Source organism: Gambusia affinis, linkage group LG15 (assembly GCF_019740435.1).
Source record: "Gambusia affinis linkage group LG15, SWU_Gaff_1.0, whole genome shotgun sequence".
NCBI lineage: Eukaryota > Metazoa > Chordata > Actinopteri > Cyprinodontiformes > Poeciliidae > Gambusia > Gambusia affinis.
Window position 1 is genome coordinate 21,139,218 of NC_057882.1, and position 27,037 is coordinate 21,166,254.

The 27,037-nt window shown below is 39.3% G+C and overlaps 1 protein-coding gene across 7 annotated transcripts in view; it reads right to left on the reverse strand.

Annotated features, from left to right (window-relative positions):
• stard13a (StAR-related lipid transfer (START) domain containing 13a) overlaps positions 1 to 27,037 on the reverse strand; it is a 59,860-nt gene that overhangs the window by 9,957 nt on the left and 22,866 nt on the right. For 4 of the 7 annotated variants that reach the window (XM_044140072.1, XM_044140073.1, XM_044140071.1 and 1 more), the window contains 4 exons: positions 7,106 to 7,177; positions 6,196 to 6,277; positions 4,094 to 4,157; positions 936 to 2,236 (listed from right to left, as the gene is read on the reverse strand). In XM_044140072.1, coding sequence (XP_043996007.1) covers positions 936 to 2,236; positions 4,094 to 4,157; positions 6,196 to 6,277; positions 7,106 to 7,177 — 1,519 coding nt within the window. Of the gene's footprint in view, positions 1 to 935; positions 2,237 to 4,093; positions 4,158 to 6,195; positions 6,278 to 7,105; positions 7,178 to 8,829; positions 9,407 to 15,153; positions 15,797 to 22,312; positions 22,781 to 27,037 lie in introns of those variants that run through there. The other 3 variants (XM_044140076.1, XM_044140074.1, XM_044140077.1) reach the window with 3 other exon arrangements.

Below are 27,037 nucleotides of genomic sequence, written 5' to 3' on the forward strand. Positions count from 1 at the left end.
GCATGAGACATTTTTACACTCTCCAGAAATTTGTGATAATTTTTGTGATTTATGGCACCACATTAGAAATAATTGCAAAGATTTTTAGATTTTTTTTTCATCATTAAAGCCCTTCTAAAATATACATATAGAAGAAACAAATAAAAGATAATTTTAAAAAGCAGATAGATATGTAAACAATTTGATTCTTTAAAGAACTTAAATAGCTTAATTTTTGTCACTCGCCATATTGATAGATTTTAACTTGACATTCTACTACAGAAAATACTACTGCAGTATTTTCTGTAGTAGAAGTCAGAAATACTGCCACCTGCAGGAAAAGATTTGCATTCACTAAGAACCGATGTTTTTCACAATTTTTACAGAAAATTAGCAATAAAATTACAATTATGCATTAGCATGAAGAAATCTGTTCATTTCGGATAAATATCTGTAAGCTCAGAATCATAAAAAAACTGGAGGGATTTTCAAGCTATTATTACTGCTCTCAAAATCTTTGTTCCTTTTTTGGTTATTAAGTTTTGTTTGGCAGCTATTACTGTTTTTTGCGGCACTTTCATTCAGATTATTATAATTTTGTAAGGTGAGAGGTACCTATAAATAAAATCTATTTTATCAGAAATTAGTTGGAAATTCTTTCAAATCCCCTAAATAACACTATTATTACAGCATTACACTATTTTTACATGGATATTTTAAGAACTTTGTACAACAATGATCATTTTATTTGAAATATACAAAAATAAGACTCTTAAACAACCTAAAAAATAACTTTGACCAATAATTAACTTCAATAATTGAAGTTATGTGGATGATCATGCAGATCGTCGGCAAGATGTCAGTAGTTCTTATAACCAATAAAAGTTCAAGCCAAACTATAAAAACAAAACCCAAGATGCAATCAACCATAATTATCTAATAAAAGCGCTGCTTACCGAGGTCTTGTGAGCGAGGCCCCAACTCCAGAGTCCCGCCTCTCCCGACTGGTCCCTGTTGAATCGGTGTCATTTAAGGAGACCCCGTCTCTCTCACCTTCGCTGGGGGTGGTCCTGCCCTCCCCTCCCTCTTCCCCCTCCACTCCTTCCCCCTCGGGCAAAACACTGCGGCTCCAGTGGTCCACAATCTGCTGCAAGCCACTGACGTGCTGGATGATGTCGTCTAAGTGAGGAAACAGATTGTCCTTCTCAAAGTCTAGAAGGTCCCCTGTGCTGGCATAAAGGTGGGATCCCGGCACGTTGTCGTAAACACTCACCCTGCTGCCCCTCGGAGCTCCAGGGCAGGCAGGTTTAGATAAAGGTACGCCTGGGCCATTTTCATTTGGGGAGGTTTGGCTATGTGACTGGGGATTATTGTTCCTGTCACTGGGGGAAGGCGCCAGACTTTCAATGGACAGAGCTTTGGGAAAAGTGCCTGGCTTGTGGTCTTTGGGGATGTGAATGAGGAGGTTTTCATATGAGCGAAATTGGTTTCTGCCAAACTGGCTCTGACTCTCAATCCTCTTGCCCTGAGAAGGCAACTCCATATCCTCCAGGTACATGCTGCTTCTCTTGCTGGCAGTGCGCGGTTTTGTACATGCAGGGTCCTGAACGCTCGGTGCTACAGTCTCTTTGCTTGGACTCACATTTAGCATAATCTGGTCTTGAGATGTTTTGCTGTCAGAAACAGGGGGCTCATCGCCATCTGTGTGATGGTTGTGTTTTGGGCTGTTTTCCAATTGGCTGATGGGAGTACACTGAAGCACCTGAAGCGCATGAGGCTCCTCCCCCTGTAACACCGGCTCACTGATGACCAGCTGTGGCCTCCGATTTGAGCTTTTCCTCATTGTCGATGGCCCCCAGGTTCGCATCAGCTCCATTTTGCGTAGAAACTCTTTGGCTTTACTCTTTCCTCCTTGCCCACGACGGCTGCTTTTAATGGGAAGGGAGTTATAATGAGGAAGTTCCCTCGGTGGTTGATAGGAAGCAGACAGAGACGCCATGGATATAGAGTCAGGCATGGCAGAGGCCGAGTCCTCACTGTGGAGTGAGGAGATCTCAGTGATTTCCTGCTCACTCAGGTCCGTCAGTATGCTCTCACTGCTCACTGTGCTGCGCAGACCCTCGCCTTGACCTGTCGGGCTGCTCTCATTAGTGTTGTCCAATAGAAAATCCTGCAGACGTGACCAGCGGCGGCTGCTCCACTCAAATGTCCACCTCTTACTGATAGCCAAAGGATCGTCTTCATCAGAATCATCACTCTATAGAAAGACAGAGTAATCAATTTAAAAAATACACCCAAACTAATACCAAGTGTTCTTTAATGTAACATATTAGGATGTTACGACCAATAAGAAAATGTGTCAGTTTAAAGGATTATAAAAACAATCCTTCACCATCAGAATTTCTTAAATAGAAATTTTTTATTCTTTTTTGTAGCTAAGAGCAAGAAAAGCAACGTAAGAGTTTTTCTGGAAGTGGACTAAACCCACTTCCTTCCAACTGTGGTGAAGAAATTAAAATTGAATTGCAAAGTCATCTTGTTACACAGAATACAACAGAAGTGAGCACAAACATAATTTGGCTTTAAATACAAAGAATTCAAAATCTCAGTTCCTCTCCTAATTTAAAAGAAAATGCTGCGTTGAAAGACTTTTTTGGCAAAAGTGACCTGGAACGAAGACCTGGGGTTATAAGTCTTATTTTGAAGTTAAAACAAAAATAAAAACCAATCTTTTCCTCATTTTTAAAAAAGTTAACACACGACAAATACATTCTTCTTTGCCAAATAGATCAAGCTCAGTCAGATTGGATAGACTCTGCAAACAGTAATGTTGTTATGTCTTGCAGTAGATTCTGAATTGGATTTGGATCAGGCCTTTGACTGGGCCATTCTAACACATACATTACATTTTGAATCGCCTCTCCAGACTCACGTTTTGAGTCCGTGTTCTTTACAGGTATATCCTGCATTTACCTCAATTGAACTTAATTTCAGTTCTGACTAGTTTTCCTGTCCATGCTGAAAAAAAATATCTACCTTATGGTAGAGCTGCCATCATTATGCTTTACTGTTGAGCACATTCATCAAAATGTTCGATTTTGGCCTCCTTTCATCAGACCACACCACATTTAAATTCTTACTTGTGAAGAAATATGTAAACTATGCAGCATTTTTTTTTTCCATTTCACAATTATGTGCAACTTTGCACTGGACAATTACATAAAATTCAAATTAAGTATATTCATTGTTTTGTAGAATAACAATATATGAAAAAGCTTAAATGATATGAATAAACTGCAAGAAACAATCCAAAATATGTAAACCCCTAAAATTGATCTATCTTGACTGTTATTAGAACAGCTTAGCACAGCTGCATCTTAGTCTGCCTGAATCATGAAATAACTCAGCTGTTTCTGTCAGCATGTCTTTATCACAGCGCCTGGTGAAGAAGAATAAAAGAAACTGAAAAACTAAAAGAGAGGGAATATAAAAGCATTCTTAAGGATCAGCAGCTGACTAAGAATCAGAGGAAACACACTTGCTGCTACAATCAGCCACAATGGAAGCACCCCTAATCAGAGCTGCAGTGGTTGTCTCCTTCTAAAAGGATGCTTTTGCAATCGAGCCCCCAAACGTGGCACATACTTGATCAGAAATTAGGAGTCCTAGTGACAGCTCTGACAGGAGGAAGGTTAACCACTCCAAGCTGCAATCAAGAGGGAGCATTTTTTCCTCTCTCTTGCTCATCATAAGTTAACCTTTACTTAAAAAAAAACAGGTCAAATCTTTTCTACAAAAATCTGTTAAATGTTCAGAATAGAAACAATAAACTCTCGAGAGGGTTGATAAGCAAAACCATTTAATATATTAGGATATTATTGAAATGTTTATTACAATAACTAAATCTATAAAATGTTTACACAGACGGATGCTTTCAAGTCTTTAATCTGTTAGTTATGATGTTTTTAAGACAATTAATAAAAACATTTTAATACAGAAATTTGAGCTTTGTGAAAAGTATGTTTAATGTCTCATTTTCAAAACGTACTTTAAATCTGACAAATGAGACTCATCTCAACGCTGAATGAGTGTTGTACTGCAAAGTTTTGCTTACCTTCTTCTTGGGGTGGCTTACATCGAGTTTCATGGATGCACACTTGTTCAGAGTATTGAGGCGTCTGCAACAAACACACAAAGACAGAGTCACTAAAGCACAACCTGTTGTTGCTGTATGATGGTGCCCTCCTGCACTGTAATAACACTCACTTTCACTCTATGATATTGCTTTTTACTTCCACCTTCCTATTTTCCCCCAGAGTCTGATCAGTCGCTGGCAAACAAGCCTTTTCATTTTTCTCTTTAATCTTTACTGACCGCACACAGAATCTCTCATTCCACTGTCTGACAATGTCTTCAACAGAAGTTTTACTCTGAGTCTTCTCTCCCTCCAACTATGACTAAAGCAGAAAGCGACTCAATTATTTGTGACATACATTCATACTTGCTGAATTTACTTACAGTACTACAACCATAAATTTTAATTCATCTTCAGGAGAATTTATGTTATGGGCAACACACAATAATGCATGACTTTAAATAAATTTTAAAAAATGTGAAAAGTGTGGTGCATGTATATTCAGCTTTCTTTACTCTAATACCCCTATGTTAAATGTAGTGTGATTATCTGTTTTGAGCAGTAAATAGAGTCCATCTGTGTGCAATATAATGTCAGTATAAAGGCCACTATTCTGTGAAGGCCTCAGAGGTTTGCTGCAATGCATCAGAAAACAAACAGCACAAGATCAAGGAACACTGTAGACAGGTCGGGTAGGATTAAGAGAAGTACAAAGGAGTATTTTGATAAAATAATATTAATAATAGCTGTGTCATAGTTGCGTTCTCAACTATGACACGATTACCCCACTAGTCTACATGAACATCAGCAACTCAGTGACTAGAAATATATATTTAAGGTTTGGGCCTATATAGGATTTAGAGTCCATCCTAATTGCCAAATGTACTGATACATGGAGTCTGACAGTTCAAGACATTGTGCAGATCCACCGCAAACCTACCATGACAAGATTGTCCACATAAACTGAAGAGATGGGCAGTAAAATGACTAATCAGAGAAGCAGCCTAAACTGTAAATGGTTTGTATTTGCATAGCCTTTTATCAAGTCCAGAGGACTCCGAAGGACTTGACGTTACATTCATCATTCACAATTCAGGTTTCAGAATGCTTAAATGGTAAGATTAAAGAAAGGAATGAGAAATCGTGTAAAGTTTGCACCACTCTGTGTATGGGACACAGTGAACTTGTGTAAGAAGATTAAACCAAAATGTTATAGACAAAAAAAAAATAGTGGATAACAAACACTGTACATCACAGTGAAAAGCTGTGAGCTGTGAGTTGATCATATGTTCAATGAATTCTGGTAAAGTTCATAGAACTGTATTGATTCATCAATCCAGTGACACTAAGTATATAGACAGTGTCAGAATTACTTAGTCAAAATATGCAACTAAAATCAAATCAGAATTTGTGGGAAAACTTGAAAATCGAGGTTCACAGACAGTCCATCTAGTCTGCCTTTTAGATTTAGGTTTAGATTTAAAGACAACTACATGTCAAATATTTCACATTTTTAATTGTAAAACAAGCTGAAAACCATGTATTATTTTCTTTCCACTTTGTGCCACTTTATGTTTATCTATCATAAAATCCCAACAAACCCCATTTAAGTTTTATTCTGTATTCCAAACAGGATTAAAGAGTGAACTTGTACAAGTTGCTGCAGCTCAAGTGAGATGAAGAGGCAGCAGTGCAAAAATAAGTTAACATTTTGTAGATATGCAGGAGAACTTTTTATGGAATAGGGTAATGTGACTGGCAAGATCTGAAGATTCAGAAAATGGTTCAAATCCATCTACAGCAGAACTCTGGGATTCCCTTTCTCAGTTCCCTATTACCATCACCCAAACACAACTCTCTGTATTTTACCCCCTGAGGGGTCTCTTCTCTTTGAATGGGAGATCAGAGCATGGCAGACAGAAGGGGAGGTGGCCAGATCAAAGCCTGGAGGTCCCAGAGGGAGACGTGGATGGGGACTTCATTAAGGGTAAGGGTCAGGCAAGTAATGAGTCCACAAGGAAAAGTCAGCACACCAGACAGGATGACCAGAGAAGGAATTTACAGAGACAAATTCTCCTTACCGACACAGAGGTTCGACCAGATCTCGGTCCAAAAAGTCATGGTCCCTTTTCACTGCGGAGATATTGATTGGAAACTGGGAATCTAGGAAATAAGAGACAGAGAAGAGGGGAAAAGACTTGTTAGATAATGACTGACACATGACAGGACATAGAGGCATTCTCTATGGAGCTTGTGAAGTCTGCCACAGCTGCCATCTCCACAGTTAGCACTTGTCATCCGCATCTGAAGTGAAATAAAACCTAAACGTAACACAATGCCAAACTGATTCAAGTTGTTTATTGAGGGACTTATCTGTGGCATCAATAACCTGACTTTCTAGAAATCTCTGAACCTTTCTCAGAGAACCAGCGTGTGTTTGCCAGTTTTTCTAAAGAAGGATTGTTTTGTTTTAAAATCTTCTTCTTTAATTATTGAAGCCTGTTTGTGTTTGTGCTTCAACCCCATAAGACCAAATGATCAGCACATGAGCAAACGCCTGCAGGTTTGCTAGAAAAGGTACAGAGACACAAGAAGGAAAAATGAAAAGAAAAGAAATTCAAACAGCATAAAAGTAAGACATAGTAGGTTTAGTTAGAGTGGGTTGTGGGGGGAGGGCTTCGAAAGTAAATGGTTGGTGATCTTAAGAACGAAGAAGAAATGAGGGAGAAAGAAGAGCTATGAGAGTCCCAGCAGTGATAACAAGGCCTTTCCCATGACCCCTCCCTCTAGAGGAACTGAAGCCTTGAAATAGAATGCATCGGCACAGAAGACGGGGATGTAAAGTTTGAGGGAAGGCAGGAAGAGAAAAAGAGTCACAAATGATGGAAAAATAAGACAGAAAGAGAAAGTAACTGAGGAAGTAGGAAAAGTCAAAGAAGATAACTAGAGGATGAAGTTTGTGTGTTAAATACAGCAGCTGGATTGTGTTACCTTCATAGAGTTGGGCATACTGTGGAAACCCCGCTGCTCGAAGCCAATCACAAGCCTCCTTTGCCTCAATCTCTATAAGACAAAAATCATTGGAAAGATAAATCATACAGTCACAATGAGATTTTTTGGTTTCAGATTTTGTCACATTGATGCCACAATCCTACCTTATTTTATAGAGATTTTAAGCGATACACTAAGAAATTTTTATGTTTCAGGAAATGGACACATGGTCTAAAACTTTTTTTAATGAAATGAAAAGTGTTGTGTGCATCAAATTTAATTCCCCGGAGTTGATACACAGGGAAACTGAAAACACCTTTGGCTTCCATTGCAGTTGCAGATGTTTTTGGTTTTGCCTCTACCAGCTTTTTACATGCAGAAAGGACTATTTTTGTTGATTCTACTAACTCAAGATCAGACAGATTGGATGGAAACTTTCTATGAATATCAGCCTTCCCACCAATTCTGACCATCTACCACCATGCTTCACAGTGTGGCTGGTCTGTTCACACTGATTCACAGTATTAGAATTCACACAGCATTTTACAAATTAGTCAAAAGGTAATTGAGTAAATTTTTAATCTATTCTGACCAGAACACCATTTTGGTATACTTGAGAAAAAACTACCCGTGTAGAAACTCTGTTTGCTAACTGTGTGACTTCTAAGGGCAGCTGGTTGGAAAATATGTGAAAAAGTTCGAGGGATGTGAATGCTTTTACAAGACACTATAAGACTAAACATACATAAATCAAGTCGGAGACATTGCATTGTATTTATGCATGATATCCCTCTTGGAAATGATGCTTTTACTTAAGGAAAGAACATTTCTGAGATGCATTGTTTCTTTGGGAAATTAATGGAATGATGAGACTTGGAAAACTGGAAATCTGCCAGTAAAGAGACAAGCAATTTCTTAAGTGTGCTCGTAGCACAATTTCACTTTATCAATGTAACCCATCCATATTTCGTTTAGATGTTTTCAGATAAATGTACCAGGCATAACACATCGCACCAAAGCAGGCATAGGGTGCCTAGCAAGCATGAAACATTTTTACAGGCTTTTGTTTTATTGCTTTTTCCGCTGGCATATGTATCACACACGCTGCTTAACTGGCAGCAGAAAAATCTGGGTGTGTTTATATATGTTTTCTTTATGAGGAGACACTTATTAAAGCCGCTCCTTGTGCTGACAAAGAAAACCAAAAGAAGCTTGTGCCAAGAATCAAATACATTTCCAACAGCAGGCATAGTTTCTAAGAATGCTTCAGCACCTTAATGCATGGGATTGGAAAGAATATGAACGTGAATGAGTACCAGTACAAACTGTAGAGGCTGTCTCAAGACAAATATGCGCAGAAAATAAAGCTTGTATTTGTCCAAACAAAGCTGACAACTATAAATAACTTGCTTCTCCTTCAAGTTTCCACTCACATTCTCACTTTTCTCACTCACTAGAGTTTGGAGGTGTTGGCAAGGTTCAGCAGGGCAATAAAAAGCCTCCGTCCCTCACCATCAGAGATGGGAACGGTCAGAGGAAATGACACTGTCGCCACAATCTAGCAATTACATCCCTCTTCCAACATTCTTTGAATAGCTCTTCTCTCTAAATCATATACGAAGTAAAGGTGGGGGCAAAATATTGCAGTTTATTCTAGCTCTCTGAAAGTAAAGAAAAATCAAATATCCGATGAGGCGCAACTCTATTTTCCAATCAAGACTTACTGGAAGCCCTCATTGTGAGGGGAACGACAAGCTCCTATGTTTCCTTTGTTCCAGCTGAAGTTTCATCTCCATCCGAGGGAACATCTATCTGCTGTGTTGTGCAGCTTTCCATCAAACAGCGGCGACAGTTCAGTGTTTTCTTCCTCCTTGGCTCTCCAACCCATGTGTTTATGGCTCTGCCTCCATTTCTTCAGCCTGCTCCATGCACGTTTTCCCTTCCCTCTAATTTTCTACTCAACCTCCTCTGTCAAACTTTCATCTCTGTTGGACGGCACATACAATATCTCTCTATTTATACGCTTCTCTGACCTCTTCCTTCTTCTTTTCAGTTGTTTCAGAAATAATTCCTGCAAGTCATCTAGCTTTTGTTTCCTTCCCTTTCATTCACATAGCGAAAACTCCTTTTTTAACCTTCACTTTCACGATCAAACTATATTTTTTCTTCTTGTGGTACCTCTCATCTCTTCTCCCTTACATCTTTCTGTAAAACAAAAACACTCCCTCGCACACTTTCTTTCATCCATCAACAGGAACATCCCAATCCCCTCTCTCCCACTCAAGCTCCTCGAAGAGAGTCCACATCTTCTTTGCATCTTTGCAGGAAATGACTCATTTCAGCTGACGTTCACATAGGCTGCACCCCTCGAGGTTGCAGACCATCAGTTACTGGATGCTAACTTCACATGTCAGCCAAGCCCACCAGCATACTGGACAACAAGGAGACTTTGACCTTGGTTTCTTTGTGATACTTCACCCTCACAATGGGAGCGAGAATCTACTCAGACACATCCAGCAGACTGGACTCACTGGCGAGTAAATCTAAAACAGCGCAGATGTTGCCCTCAGTGAGTCAGAAAACGCAAAAGCAGGGATGAGACAGTCAGATGGCTGGGGTGGGGAACCGATATGAACGGATCTTGTAAGAAAACTGCAGGAACAACGACATACCACACCAGTTGTTTATTTACTCACTGTCAGATTGGTTGACTTTTTAAGAAGTTAAAATCAGGTTAAAAATTGCAAATCTTCAAGGCAAAACAAGGACAGATGGCAGGAAATCCTCAACCTTTTTCCACAGAATTTTAAAAAGATTCAAAAACTCATAAACTCTTGGCACCAAATCCTTGAAATGGGTTACACATGTGTGAGCAATTTTTGCTTATTTTTTTTTACCCACAAACAAATTTAAAAACAATCTTTTTTGAAGTTTTACATTTATGACTTATCACAAGTAGGCTAAACAAAGTAAGTGATTCATATTGCTTATTATTCTCTAATATTGTTGACAAAAGTTACTTTGGTAATACTCACACCATGCATCATTAATCAAAGTTTTCAGATAAAACTGCATTTACCATAAAGATTTCATTAATGTCCCGGTAATGAAAACTTTAAGAAAAAGTAAATGAAAACACATTCAAACACTGACACAATAGGCAACTTGTGGCTAAGTTCCTTGCCACTTCCACAGAAGTGGAGGAAGCTGGAATTGAACTCAGATCTTTGAATTGCAAGTCTTGATCTTGTCACCTAGAATGTAGTGTAATGTATATAGGTAGTGCAAAAACAGTTTTAGTGGGCAAAGTTTTAATGATCTTTTCTCAAAAGGTTTGGGAGAAATGATTCTACCATACCTGCATAAAGCCTTTTTTAGAGCACAAAGAATACATACATTATAAAGATACATAAAACACTAAATTTGAGTCAGAACTTTTTTATATTTTCATTTTGTATCCCAGTATGAGTTTATGCCTAGCAAAGCTCCAAGTTACAAGCCTACTGCAAAAAATTCTGAATTACACTCAGTACAGAGTTGCATCTAAAATATCAAGAGAAAAAAATAATGGCATGTTATCACCATGCTAATATTTAAAAAGCACACAATTACATGCTTCATCACAGTGTTGGAGCATGTGTAATTGCCAACTGTGCTTTCACGTTCAGACAAAAAAAAAACAAAAGACTAGGCTCCCATCAGTGTGGGAACAAAGCCCCACTATTCATCTGTGCAGAATTTAATCAAGAGATTAATTAGTACACAAACATGTTTGGTGTTGGCTGTAAAACACAACAGTGCATGCAGGCAGATGGAGTTAATCTGAGGCACTCGCAGTGTGTCCCCCCAAATCTTTTTCATGTCACTGCAGTCCTGCTGAGGACCAGAATCACAGCCAACAGGGCTGTTGGATGGTATGAGAATGAGGCGCTGTGAGTTTGTGTGTATCCAAACTTGGATGCTTACTTGGGCATCCAAGTGTGGAGTAAAGAGGGTGAAAGGTAATTCTTTTCATGACAAGGGTGCCGGTGGTGTTACATAAAAGACTGAACAAAAGCAACCCAATGTCCTCATAAGAATAGTCATTTCCTCTGCTTTTTATTTCCTGCCTTTTTTCACAATTTTCTTCTGTGATATGTCCACCTACTACTGAGTCTCTAGAGCCCAGGGACTCTAAAGAGGCTTGGATGACATCATTTCCTGCTTCTAATTTCCCATGAATGCAGAGCAGCATGTGAACTAAAAACAGCCGTTGTAGCAGGAAGTTCCTGAGCTAAGCTGACATTTTCAGAGCACAGAAAACTGTAAAATATTTTGCTACTGTTTACAAAATGATATGTGCATTGTTCAATATGTTTATTAGGACGAGCCCTTGTAGTAACACCGTCACTAGAAACTGACAAAGGAGGCTTAACAGTCAAAGACTACAAACACAGGCAGTCTGGAGAGCAGCCATATTCCCACATAAGCTAAAGCACTTAGTCCTTCACGTCTAAAGGTCAAAAAAAAGGATTGAAGAAGACAGTGGAGGAGTGATGAGACAGGAAGAGCGGGATGGGGGAGGGATAAAATGGAATATGCCTGTCCTGTCTCGTGAGCTTCATCTGCTATGATGTCCTGCCCTCAGGAATGCACTGTAAAACAGAATCAATACTGGCATGAAATCAGTGCAGGTTCAGACACAGAGCCTCCTTATACACAGGGCTGGACCACAGACAAAAACACAGACACACACGCAACATCAGAGAAATGGAAAAACGTTGGTTGGCCAAAATAATTAAGAGAACCGGCGCTACAGTGGCTGTTCGCTGCCTGAATTTAAACAAGGGCACAAAAGAAAAGGCGACTGAAGGTCATCAAGCTCAGTGGTTGGTGATGCAACCTTTTGTCCAGCAGAGGGTGTCAAAGAAAGGTGTTCCAGCATTGTATTCATATTCAGTCTGACTATCCATGGCCTCAGGGCAGGGTTGGATGAAAAGATTTGTTTGTACCTGTCCCATCTTGTGCATCTATTCAATCCCCAATTGAACTTTGGCTGCACACAAATGCTCTTAAAGGCTGTCTTTTTTCAAAGTGTATGAAAATAGAAACAATGGAGTAACTCATGTAATAAAGTTATATTTAGATTAATACTGTTGCTCAAAAGCAGGACAGTCACTAAAATTCAAGAACTGCTGGAAGAAACAAGAAAGAGTGAATTAACAAACGAACAAAAGGACAACTGAATGTGTATAAAGCTGGAAAACAGTTTAAACTTTCAATTAAACACCAAACCCAAAATGATTTCAATCTAACGTTTATTAGAAAGCACATATATAAACAACAGCTATGGGATGATGATTCCTGGCTGCCTAATTCAGGAGCCTTGTTGTTCTACTGTCAGGATCAATATCTACTGGCAGATATTGGAGAAAACAAACAACCACAAATCAGAACATCTAGAGTCTCAAACAGCTAATATCTTACACAACATTAAACTCTTAAACACAACACAAATTACTGCACCTCCCCAATGCCACTGAGTTCTAACTGTTCTACAAATTTACATTGTACTTTAAATCATCCTTAAGGTTGAATAGATCTGACATTCTAAAAGAAGTGTTATAAGCCTTTTTCCATTTATTTTGGTTCTGATCCCTTTTCTAAACAGTTGATTCTCATAATGTTTGAGAAGTCATGATTCCTGATGGTAGATATTTACTGAAGTCATAAAATCTCCTTGCAGTAGGCTATTTGTAGAACAAAGAAAATTGCTTTAAATTGTTGGCAGTTAAAAAAGATCCCAGTGGTTCTTCCTTCTTGAAAACATGTGGTATGAATCGACTCTAAACAAAGTCGTGAAAAGGTGAAAAGGGGAATTGACCTCATCCATTAAAATGTTCCCGTCTACCAATAATTCAACATTCTATGCCGCTGTCATTTTGGAGAAAGTCTCATCAATATCAATACTTCCACTAAATAAAAAATTTAAAATAGTTAGCAACATGTTTGATAGAGGAAAGGCAAGTAAAGCTCTTCTCAGACTCTGTGCTCAAGGCAAGATGCCAGAGAACACCAAACTATTTTGTATATTGAACAATTAATTTCATTTCACATTATTTTCACTGTAGGAGCCATTTGTTTGTTAAATACTTATTAAAATATATTTGTCCTATTTGATGTTAAACCACTCTTTTTACTCTCTCTGCCAACACAGCACACCCATTGCCGTGGGAACCACCTGAGCTCCGCAAACCCGGCAGAGCAGAGATTACATTAAAAACATAACACTCAGTCCGTTACGATATGTTTTCAAGCTTGATGTTTACTTTGCGATCATTAATAAGCACTTGCCTGAACAAAGCGGTGGTTGATTAGCTCATTAAAACCTTTTTTAACGGAATCGAAATGCACAGAATTGCGCAACACCTTGTTGAAACAATAATTACTGTGATTATTATTTGTATTGGGTCATTAATTTTAACATGTCTTGTTGAGTTTTTTTTAAGAGTATTTAATAAAGACACAAAGGTTTTGGATCTTAGTGAATATTTTTGAGAAAAGGGTCAGCAAGGGAACCAACTGCCCAGATCGACTCAAACCCTTCGCGAGATTGACTGGTCGATCGAGATTGACTGGTCGATCGCGATCGACGTACTGAGCATCCCTGTGATGTACAAATAAAATTTGATTTCATTTGTTTCCAAATGGACAATGACAGTAGTCCTATTATACCATCAAATAAGCAACAGTGGTTCAACAAAGTCAACACTTGGACTGGACAACAGAAGCCCTGATCTAAGTTCATGTAAAAAGAATTTGGTAAGAACTCTAAAAGTGTGTCTGAGAAAGGAAGCTTTAAAACCCTGACCTTGTTACTGTCAGGATGAATGAGCTAAAATTAGAGCAAATTATTGTACTAAGCTTGTAAAAAGGACACCCAAAAATGTACATCTGAAAGATACAAAAATAAATGTATGTAACTTTATAAATTTTAAGAACATTTCTTTCATTATTCTGGAATTTAACAAACCAAAATAATTTGGGTAATCCTAGCTGACCAGAAAGTGACTTTTTCAGGCCTTTTTCTCCAACAATGTGAATTTCTGACAGAGTGAAAAAAATATATATATTATTCCTGATATATAAATATCTGCTTTCACCTCTGTCTTCATAGCATTGCTAGGTCATTAGGGACTCTCGTCTTTCATTTAAAAGGAGTTTCAGTCTCACAGATACTCTGCTAATTGATTATTTATCCATTCATGGTAGGAAGGTTAAGGTCAAAAAGGATGTATTAAGAAGGAGGTAGTGGAAAGCTAACAAGGTCATATAATCACTGCACAAGTAGAAACATGCTTCTCTATCGACATTCTTGACATATTTCTCCTTCTGACATTTAGCAGTAGGCTCATTCGTCATCAAAAAGGAGTGGATAGAACACATAATAAAGCTAGGGGGACTGAAAATGAAATTCCATCTTTAAAAAACAGAAGCTAAGCAGCGAAAGTGCTGTCGCCATTGTTCTGTTTAAATTTTGTGATTATATATTGGGAAACATGGGTCATGTGACAGGAAGTAAAGGAAGTGACCAGTTAGCTAGGTGAAACACAGACAAAACAATAACACTGAAAGCCTTCATGGTTTCTTTAGACTTCTATTCAGATTCTTGAAAAACATATTTGGTGCAGAAATGACTTTGTACGTTCAGTCAGGTCTGAGCTGATTACAATCCAAAAGAGTTCTTAAAAGTTAAGCTTGAAGTTGTAAAGTACCAGGTTGTTATAGCAATAAATTTTTGATGTGTTGCAAATTGCTATGACATAAGTCAAATATGGGGAAAAAATCTTAAACAAGGAAGACACAATCTGACTTGAAGAGGCTGCAATCAGAAGCTTCCTTCCGCTGTTTGAACAACTGATCAAAGCTTACATTGTTTAAAGCCGCATCTGTCTCCATCTCAGCTGATTAAAAATAGAAACTGTCTCACTTTGATCCTGGTTCTTCAAATTTAAATCGACCAATCAAAGCATTTATTAGGACTTCCTCACATCACTTTCACTGACTACCTTGTGCCAGCCTGCGCAGAAGCTGCTGTCGGGCGATGATACGTGACAGGCGGAGGGCAGAGCGCCTTCGAGGCGTGTTCCCCAGCCTCAGGTAGTAGTCCTGACCATCAGGTGTCATGGCCTCCAGACAGGTTCCCTCACTGGTGCTGTCGCTGTCACTTCCTCCATCGTTGCTGCCGCTCTTGGTATTCTGATCCATGTTGTCAATAGTGTTTTCTAATTTTCCACTCCTGTAATATATAGGGTCAGCACACTCTGCCTCAGCCATCATGCTGTCCACTCTGTCAGCAAAGGCTAAGCTCACAGGGTATGCAGTTTGTCCAGCAACATCCTCTCCTTTTGTACTTTCTGTGCTGTCTGCAGGAGCCATATTGCTCCCTGAAGTTTCTGTCCTTCCTTCACCTTTACTCTGTCCTGATGGATCCATAATTACTGTAGCATCAATATCATCCATATTAATGCAAGTCTTCCTCTCTCCTGCGCTGATGACTTCTTATGGGAGCATTTCTTAAGAATTCCTGCCTCTAACATGTCTTCACTGGAAGCCACATTCCCTCCTCTTCCTCCTCCTCCCTCTTCAACAAACTTCATGGTACCACCTGACTCAGGCGACCGTCCATGTTCTCTCCACCCACACGCAAGCTGCCCGACTGATACAGGGAGGAGAACAAAGTCACAAACAGTTACATCCACAAGCTGTTTCCTTCAATCATGTGACCAGGAGCCGATGGGGGAATTGTTTGCTGCTTCCTGATGTTCTGCCAGAGAAACTATTTGGTACATGCCCCAGGCATATGTGCATGACTGTAATTGGTGGGATGTAGACGTGGAAAAAAATATGATCCCAACATCCCGATGTGAAACAAGGAAGGAACAGAACAATAGAGAGTATGTGGGTGTGAGAGAGAGGGTTCAGAGGAATGTACGTATGGAAGGAGCGAAGCTATTGTTTCTGCAGCTGAGTGGGACTTTTAATGCCATTCAGAAATGTTCTCTGCATCTACAACGTCAAGCTAATGTCACACTTAGGAAAACTCATCTATAAACTGATGGTCTCTAATACAGTAGAATACCTAACAAAAAATAACAGCAAAAAGCTTTTGCAGAGTTTTTCTCTGAATCATAAGTTACATTTAAACACTGAATAATCTGATTCACAAAGTGAGAAACAGTTGTACAGAACAATATTTGAGACTTGATTTGATCACACTGCCCTCTGGAGGAAATTCACACTGCCCTCTGGAGGAAATACAGAAAAACTTTGATTTACACTGCAAAGAAGGAACATTGGTTAATTTCCGAGTCATAATTCAGTAAGACTTTTGGAAACTCTCAAAGAAAAATCTTCAGCTCTGATTCAGAGTATAACTGCTCTGTTACAGTAGTGACACATGAAGTTACTGCTGTTTGAACAGGAAGTTTGAACAAGTCAAAATGAAAAAACAGACTAAGAAAAACAGACTACATCGAAAAAATGTGACAATAGCTCAGTAATATTATTTTAGAAATCTGTAAAGTTCATAGTTTGGAAACAGCAACAAAGAGGAAAATCTTCGGGTCACCAAGTCTCCATGGCAACCATTAAATGGTGTCTATTTTATGCTATTAACTGTGACATACAGTGGAGGATATTTGTTGCTATGGGCCTGCTTCCAAAAATACCAGAAGGTATGAAGGGAACTATATATCAAAATATCCTTTGCAATCCATAATTTCCTAATGTTGTAGTCTGATAAAACAAAAAATCAAAGAAAAGTTCATAATAACTCTTGTTTCCATTTAGAAGAAATAATTTAAAAAGCTGTCAATTAGCAACAACAATAGCATATATGCATTAAATAGAAAAAGAGACAAAAGTAGTCAGCAAAAAGCAAAAATTAAAGTTCAAACTCTCTATTTAAATGCAAACTATAAACAAAAACGCACCGAGTTCTGTAAACCACCTGCCTCACAGCACCAGGAAGTCAGACAACAATGAACACAACATCTCAACACATGTGATTCTACGTCTTTAAAAATCAACCTGTTGACAGGAAGTCAAGTGGCAGAAAGTGCCACAAGACCAAAACGAAAGTATTCATGTGGATTGCTGGTGTGCATTCACTGGATTTTACAGACAGACCTACAGTAGCCATGTATTCTGCGTCAATGAAAGAAAAGGCCAGGGGAGCAATCCATGAGATGGGGGTGGAGATGATTATTATAAAGCTGTTTGCTTGTGTAAATCACTTTGGGTATATCCATGCTTTCTAACAAACTAACGCACACACATTCACTTAAGCATTCACAAATATGGAATTAAACCCCCCAAATCCCGTTTGCAGGGGGAGACACCCAGTTTCCCTAATCCAACAGATCTGTAGAATTACAACTAAATCCCTCCACGCACTCAAAACCTCATTCTGTTTTTTTGTCTGCCCCATTTTTTGTGTGTGTCTCAGTTTACTTTTTACGTCTTATTTCAACATCACAGTCTGTTTTTATTACTCTGTGTAATTTTTTTGAGTACAATTTTTTAGTACACTTTTTCTTTTAGTATCACTCCAGTTACATAATTTTAAGTATGTTTTGAGACTATTTATCCATTCAGTTTTATTCCCCACATTGAAACCATCTTACTAACCTGGATATCCTACCTCCCCTGAGTGACTATAGCAGAGTGGAAAATGCATTGTCAAATACCATCATAGCTGTGCAGCCAGATGCCTGAATTTTAAGGATTCCCCATCTTTAAATCTGATCCAGACAGATGTAGACTGTGTGCCTCTGAGCTGATGGGTTCAGCAGCAGTCTGAGGGAGGAGCAGTGAAGCTCAGGGGAACCTTTGAGTGCTAGTGTAAAGAAAAAGATGAAGGAAGGAAAATTTAAATGAGTAGAAGATGATTACAGGGTGGCAGGTGTTATCAGGTGCTGTCTTAAACTTAATTTGGTGTCCAATACCACAAAAAGAACTTGAATTTAGCAAATAAATTTGGGAAATATTATTTAACAAATTCAACCTATGTAATTCGTTTTGAAAAGGCATTTACTGGAGAATGTTGATCCAGACACTTTTTTATTTGTTGTTTGTGGTGTCCAGCAGAGAAAGATGAAATTGATTCATTTTTCTGGGTTTTATTGTGAACTTAGGCAAAGTTTTGAACTGTTGGACTTGTGTTAGGGAAAGTTTATGTGTTGAAGCTCTAATATAAGTCTGTATCCTGATAACTTTGCCAGTTTTAGCAACAGTGCTCACATTAAATCCTGAGACAGTTTGTGCTAATGAAGGGTGAATCTTTACTGTGTTTGTCAGGGAAAAATTTTTAAATGACATCATGTTGAATCGGTCATTGTTTTACACCTTTAGACAAAGCAGTTCTAATTCTTTGTTTCTATTAACAAGGAAGATAAATGAGATGACTTCAGGAACGAAACATTGACAATGTTATTGATTCTATAGACAAGTGTGACCCAGCAGAGGTGTCTGTTGTGGAAAAGAGATCAACTTCATCTATAAAACTGGCATTGTCTCACCAACTAGGTTTATGGGGTTTAATGTATAAGGAATGCCCATTCTGGATTGAGATTGAATTCATATGTATATATATGAGTTGAAACATTAAAAATGTTTCTAAATGAATATGAACTTGCTTTCCTAGTATATATATATATATATATATATATATATATATATATATTGTTACGACTGGCTCAAGGTCATAACAAAAACGGGAGACCATGCAGTGGTTAAAGTGCTTAACAAAGAATACTGGTATTACCCAACACAAAAGGTCACAGCAACAATGTTGAAGTGCAAAAACAAAGACAAACTCAAATGTGCAGAAGGAGGGGAGCTGAGGCCGGTCCAGGCAGAAGGTGGAGACGGCCAGGTTTAAATGATCTGTGCTCCAAATGAACAAATCAGCAGCACCTGTAAAGGGGAGGAGCACAAAGACACACAGCAAGGCACCTGCAACTCAGCCCATAAGGCCCAGGGCCGTAACACCCCCACCCTTAAGAAAAGGGCCCCAAAGGGGAACCTTTAAAAACTCAAAACAAATATTAATTTAAAAATGTTTGGGCTGGTAGTACATTACCAAAATTTTGAGTTCAGGATGACAGCCGTCACATCGTCAGCCTCCATGTCCCACAGCCATAAGTCGCTGTGCCCATCATGTTGGTTACTGGTTATGAAGACTGGTAAAGAATAGTGCAGCAGCTGAAACAGGACATGTTCTTACCGCTTCAACACCCTCAAGAGTACTTCAAGAGGAAAAAACCACTACTGAACACAAACCTGACACACAAGTGACCTACCACAGGTTCACAGCCAAATCAAAAATGGATTCACCCAGTTACCACTCGCCAAAGCAATAACCAGCAATCTAACCAGATCTGAACTGGTATTACCCAACACAAAAGGTCACAGCAACAAGTGGTCCACTACCACAAAACATTGCTACACAAGTCAGGTAAGCAAACGTGACCGACAATATGGAGATCAATACCCACATCACCCTTAGCATGGTCCAGCACCATACTCAAAGTTACTGCTGTCTCACAGCCAGCAACACCAAAAGAGTGTCAAACCAAAGTGAGCCGACATCTCCACAACACCAAAAGGTCACGTCACTGCTTAACCAAGTGTTCAGGATTCTCCTCATCACAAATGACCAAACAAAACGAGAGCCACACCCACAACAATCCCAGCATGGTCCACTACCACACTCTTAAAGGATTCTAACAAAACGTGGGCCAACTCCTCCACCAGAACAGTCATTTCACAACCAGACTCAAAGCACACTTTTTCCTTACACTGAACTAGTCAGTTTGCTGCCCCCCAGATAAACCAGTGACATTCGCCATTAGAGACGGAGACGAGTTTTGACAAAGCTTACACACACCAACCTCAAACAGATTTAAAATTTCGAGAAGTGCTGATCACATTCCTATGTGACACGCAAGTGAACATCATAATGCTCTGCCATCATTATAACAGTTCTTAACACATCTCCAAGACATTATTTAACCATTAAAAGCCTCAAGTTTATAACGACGGACAAGTGACAATTTAATGCACAATAAAAGCTCAAAACGACAACCCGCAGCGTGTCCCCGCTAACTGCCTAGCGAAGAAGCTTCCAAACTCATCCCTAGTCTTCGGGAGGCGTAGCGATGGGTTTTTATGCATTTAAAAACCAGTGGAACGATAAGGGCAACCAGCAGGCTGTCACCCCCTCGAAACCACGGAATGCTCCCGAGCCGATGAAGGGAAAGGGGATAGGGAAGCTCTACCCGCCGTACCTCCACACTAGGAAACAATGCGGTGAAACCCCTGTTGGGAAACGCCGCCAAAACCTGCAAGGGGACACCTGCTCAAAAACGTTTTACTAGTGCACATTAAAAACTTGACACTTACCTATATCGCTAAAATTCACAGCCACGGAACAAGCATCCCACTCCAAAAATTACAAACAAAGCACTGCATGCTAAACGAACCACCTGCATATCCCCCAAGAGCGCACAAGTCCAAATAAGGACAATTACGTCACGGGCTTCCACCGTCACCAAGTAAACGCACAGAAATAGCGTCTCAGCGCAACGCTAACGAGCTAGAAAGTCAACGCAAAACAAGCACTCAACCAACATAATTCAGTCAAAGGACAAGACAAAAGTCAAACTTACCGAACCAAACACAACTCACAACAGTTTGAACGAGCCCCCAATTGTTACGACTGGCTCAAGGTCATAACAAAAACGGGAGACCATGCAGTGGTTAAAGTGCTTAACAAAGAATATTTATTAACAAAAACAACAATGGATTGTGAATGTCGGTATCAGTGGTGTAATGCAAATGCTTGGATGTGGTGTATGAGTGCATATGGAAGTGTTGAAGTGCAAAAACAAAGACAAACTCAAATGTGCAGAAGGAGGGGAGCTGAGGCCTGGCACCAAAACACAACAAGCGTCAAGCAGCAGAGCGGACGCGACAGAAGGTGGAGCCAGGTTTAAATGATCTGTGCTCCAAATGAACAAATCAGCAGCCCCTGTAAATGGGAGGAGCACAAAGACACACAGCAAGGCACCTGCAACTCAGCCCATAAGGCCCAGGGCCGTAACAATATATATATATATATATATATATATATATATATATATATATATATATATATATATATATATATATATATATATATATAGATCTATATATATATATAGATCTATATATATAAATATATATATATATATATATATATATAGATCTATATATATATATATATATATATATATATATATATAGATATATGCTCTGTGATGGGGGACTTAACTGGAAGTCGCACCCCAAATTAAATTCTGCTTAGGGTCTCATAATACTTTTGGAGACAGCTATGCCCACTTGGTCTGTGGAGGCTTGATGGATCCTGAATGTGGGAATATTTTTACTTCAATCAGTTTAAGTGCCGCACATCTCCGTAATTGCATTAAACGGAGTGGACAGCTGCAGCTCCCTCTCTCCTACTCTTTTTTCCCTACTTCTTCCACCCTCTCTGACGCACAGCCTATATCCAGAGTGCGCTTCCAGCTCGCCACTGTAAACACAGAGGAAACTGAGTGCTGACCCTCCTAAACTTGGCGCATTAGCGCTCATGTTACAGTCCACTCTGTTGGCTGTGAAACCCGAAATAATAAATGGGGCTAGCTCTCTAATATAATCGTTAAGAATAACAAAAATGTCTAAAAAGATCAATAGCCAATAAAATATGAACGACCGGCATTTGAAAGCCCTGCTGTACTCCTTTCCACAGCACATGCCTGCGCTGTTTTGAGCACTAAATTTGACAATGACCTTCCCAAAATAATCAAGGAGCGCTCTGCGCATGACGCCACCAGGCTGTATGCAGCATGGACTGGAAATAAACTTTCGTTCCGTCTGTCGATATTTTTACAAATTACCGTGGATTTATCAGGACTAAATAAGATTAAGCTGAAGAGAATTAACGTTATCTCAATGGTCTGGCAAAACAGCATGACTTTCCATAAATTAAGATGGTCAGGTTATTAATTTCAAAAGAAAACTCTTAATAAGAAGCTGCAGTCCTCCGCGTGATTGCCATGTAGTATAGAATCCAATTTATCTATACGTTAAGTCTGTCTAATTTTTGAGGTTTGGATGTCTGACCTGCGAGTCTCCTCTCCCGGACATTCCTCCACAGCAGATCCCAAGCCTTGGACGTGGAGTCCCGCAGCTGCTCACTGATCGACCGCCGCAGCTGTAGCTTACTGACAGACTTTCGCTGTGTTGTCATTGCGGTGCAGCCGGACGCATTATTAATACTATCATGAATCCCCGACTAAAATCTGATTAAAATCCGTGTTAATCAACATAAGATTTCTCCGGTTTTCTTGTATTCCGGCTCCGGCTGGGACACGGTGCCCCGGCTGCTCCTGCCGCAGTGACCGTCACCGCTTCACCTGGTCCAGGCTACAGATCCACGATGCGTCACCTCCCTGCACCAGCAGAAAAGGACTCTTTGGCCCCCAAAAAGCCAGAATCTCACTGATCCCGCATCCCTACATCCAGTCGCTTACAGAGCGAAGGTGCTGCACTGTTTCAACATAACTTCTCCATGTGAGCTACAGAGCCAGATGTGAGAGGCGGATTCCCCCCTCCCCATGTGCACACACTCTCTCTCTCTAACACACACACGCACACGCCAAACCTACATGATCTGCAGAAAAAAACCCACCCACTCACCCAAACAAGGATCCCTTTCAATCTGCTTGATACGTAGTAATAACACTCATTCATACCACACATTACATGCACACAAGTTGCAACTGTCCTGCTTGTCGGCAGAACAAGCCAGAGTTTATGTGCTCATTCAGTCACACATCTTACTGCACCCAGTCACAGAGCCACAACACAGATATTAGATATTCACTGGAGAATGGCCTGAAACCCTGCCATGAAAATGTAAACTGACCATTTCAATGCAGTGCCTGGCAGCAACAGCTATAGGCTATTAATTGAAGAGTTAGTGTACTACAGTTTATCAAAATCTTTTAAGTAAAAGAAAAAGTTAATGTAAACATGATACATCTGCAATCAGTGGTTGTGTTGTTCTGTTTCAGCAGGACCTCTGGAACTATGAGGTTCCTGTCTCCTCATCATCACACTGATGAGGAGGCAAAATTAATGTAAATTAGTAGTGAAAATTTTGTTTGAGTTAAAAACAATTAACATTTTTTGCCACTGAACACAGAATTATTGCTGAATAATAAATATCCACATGCTAACTAATTATTGTCTTCATCCAGGAAGACATAATTTTAGCAAAACAATGCCAAACCATGAGTTCTGACCTGAAGTTCATACATTTTCAGAATCAGAATCAGAATGCCTCATACAGATTTTATAAAGTTCAGGAAATTGATTCATTATAAGTTCCTATTTACATTTTGGTGAAAATTTCTTCCATTGACTGCCCAACAGATCACCTGCACATCATACTTTGCCCAACATAACTAAGACAGAGTTTCTCTTTAAACACCCATCATGTTCAGTCTGACAACCTAAAGGGAAAGTGCTTAAGCTGTTTCTTTTTGTGAGACACTTTCACCCCCTCTGACAGGTTAAGAGTTTGGGAATTTCCTCCTAAGACCTGAGTTCTTCCCATGTTATCCCAGGAATGCCAGACAGAGCCATCACAACAGCCCAGGACGCTCCTCAGCTGCCTTCTGCTTGACACCGTCGGATGTCCTGTTTGTGGTGTTGAGTTGCAGGTCAGAATGGACCCTGTGAGGAGGGACCTGATTCGGCATTTCAGCCTGTTGAAACCTGCTTGACATCTCTGGCAGTCAGCAAAATGTTGAGGTCATGTCGATACCAAACACCACTCTGCTTGTAGGGCCTGCAGAGGTAGGGATCTAAATTTTCACTCAAGCTATTATTTTTATCCTTGAAATAACTTATGTGACTGTATTTTATTTTCCTCAACTCATGATACTTGCTGATGGAAGACCTAAAGATTTCATGTTTTCAGTCTCTGTGTAGTCATGGTCTGAAATGTCCGATGACAGTAGGATAGAGCGGCCTGGTGATTTACCTTCTTACATGTTACCCTTCTGTATCTGGGACTAGATGCATGCCTGACTCTGATACTCAGCAGTGATGAGAGGGAAAGTGTTTTGAGACGAGAGATATGATTTTAAAAAAAAGCTAGCAATGAAAGACGATGAGTGAGTGACCGAAGGGTGGAGGAACTGGGTAGCTCAGAGGAGACAAAAGGCAGAGTCAACTGACAAGACCAACAAACACACAGGAGTTCAGAAGCAGATGGAGAGAAGCTACGCAATCGATCATTAGAAGATTTAGCAACACCTGAAAGCACCTAATTTCTTTTTAGCATTTTATTAGGTGTAGTAAGACTGATGACTTTATTTGGTTTTGCAAATATTGTTGTTCCTTTTAAAAGAATCACACAGAACAAGTCTGTGTGATTTACCTAAATATAACACATGCATGCATGCATACATTCCTCTTTACTCTGGCAACCATACAAAACTTGGTCCTTTTTTTGTTTGTGCTTTTTATCACACACCTTTCAGATCATCAATCAAACTTTAGCATCAGAAAAAAATAACCGTGGTCAACTCAAAAATTAATTTCCATATTACAATTTAATTTATTAAATGAACATAATTATTCATACTAACTTGGTCCCATATTAATAACCAAATGGTTTCATTATTGAAGGTAACAAATATCCTAAAGTGTTTGAAACAACAATGTGTCTATCAAATCTCTAGAGATGAACCCTAGCCCACTCTTCTTTAAAGATTTATTTAATTCAGCCTCACTGGGGAGTTTTTGAGAATGAACAAGGTTTAACATCTTGCCACAGCATCTCAATCAGACAAAAGTCTGGACATTCACTAGGCCATGCCAAAACCTTAGCTGTGTTTTTGTTGTTGCTTTTTTACCCATTAGTGTGCTTCAGATAATTGCTCCACTGTTTAACATTGTGGTTGAACCTAAGATCACAAACTTATGGGTGAACATTTTCTTTCAAGACCCTAAAGGTAGAACTACAATAAAATTGTTTAACTGACAGTTCCCTCATTTGTAAGAACAGCCTAGTCAAAGTCTAGATCTAAACATTCCTGTTTGTTTCAGTCTGATTGTGCTTGAGCAATTTTGTGAAGTGGAATTGGCAGACATTTCACTTTAAAAAATATCACAAGACATGCAACTGTACTTAAGCAATAAGTGGTTCTACAAAGTATAAATTTAAGAGATGCTTGATAAAATACATACAATAATTTACATAGATTTTTTAATAAAAATTATTGTAAACCATTCATCGTTTGCATTTTCTACTTCACAAATAAGCTACAGGTCAATCATATAATATCCCAGTAAAACTACACTAAAATTTGTAGACTGAATGTGAAAAAAATGTAAGAAGGGGCACGTTTAGGCAGAATTTAACAAGGAACTCTATGCTTTTGTTTAAATGGTTAATTACTAAAATTTCCATTATTTATGCTGTGAAATTCAGCATCACAGCTGCGTATCACTGTTTTTGACACTTGAAAAGTAAACCAGTGGACATGACTTCACAAAGCAAGTTGTAGTGTGGGAATGAAAAAGAAACTGAACTCTTCTGTGGGAAAACTACTGGACTTCGACTAAGCCATTCAGTTTTGTATTTCTCCTCTGTAATGATACAAAGCTTGTCCATGGGGTCAATCTTTAGTCTGGACAGGGAGAAGGAGCCCTGCAGGAAGTCCGTCTCGGTGTAGCAGCCAATCAAAACACCCATCCAACACATTCCAGTGGTCAAGCAGCCAATCAAAACAAAACGATTGACAGAGATGGGATCTGGTTTTCTGAACAAATACACAGCGAAGCATGGGCGTTCATTGCTCTGGGAGCAATCAGATCTTGCTGCAGTTACAGGAATGAACAACTGCTGCTGTGGAGAACCCTGTTGTCTTCCTGGGGCTTAAGAAGGAGGAGGAGGAGGATGGGAAGGTGGAGCAAAAAAAGGAGCACAGAGTTTCTGCCCGTTTACTTCTAGGCAGGTCATTTGAGGTTAGGAAACTCGGTCATATAAGCAATGTGGTCATGCTGAGTAAAAACTATATAGCAAAAAACTGCATGCTGAGGGTCATGGAGGTGCTCAGTGATATTTTTACTGGCCTGTCTCAAGCGGCTGGAGAATCTCACAAACACAGCAGTTACATGTCCACATTCAATGACCAGAACATTAGTCTTGAGAATCGTTTTCTGGAATGCTTTATTTATTTATCTATCTATCTCTTTGGTTTGTGCCAAACATGTCCTCTGTTTAGTGTCAAAATAATTCAATTTTAGATTGTCACCTGTCCTAAGAACTTTACTCCAGAACTCATTTTCTTTTTCTATGTTCTCTCTGAAGAAACATTTCTTTGTACACCTCATTTAAGGTAAGGAAAGGTAAGTCTGAGTAGCCTCTTTCTGATTGTTCAAACATGTATTTTTAACAGTTTTCAGAGACTGCTATTTCTTGTGATGACTTTTTAGGGTTTTTGGAAATATTTTTTAGCATTTTATCCTGTGCCTTCAGGGTGAACTTCTATGGGTGGCCAGACATGGGCTTCTTGGCAGCTGTTTTGAATGTAGACTATTTTTGGTATATTAAACTCCCTGATGTAAACTTATGCTGTGACCTCTGTGGACCCACTTTCTAGACTCATGAGCTGCTGCAGTTTTCTTTCTAAAGGCATCTGGCTGCTCCTTTAATCTTACCATAGGGTTGTTTCATCAAAAATCAGGAGAACACCAGATTAATGAATAAAAACAGCATTTATTTAAATGCTGAGAAACACTGTTCAAATCATGTGCATCAGATCTGTGTTT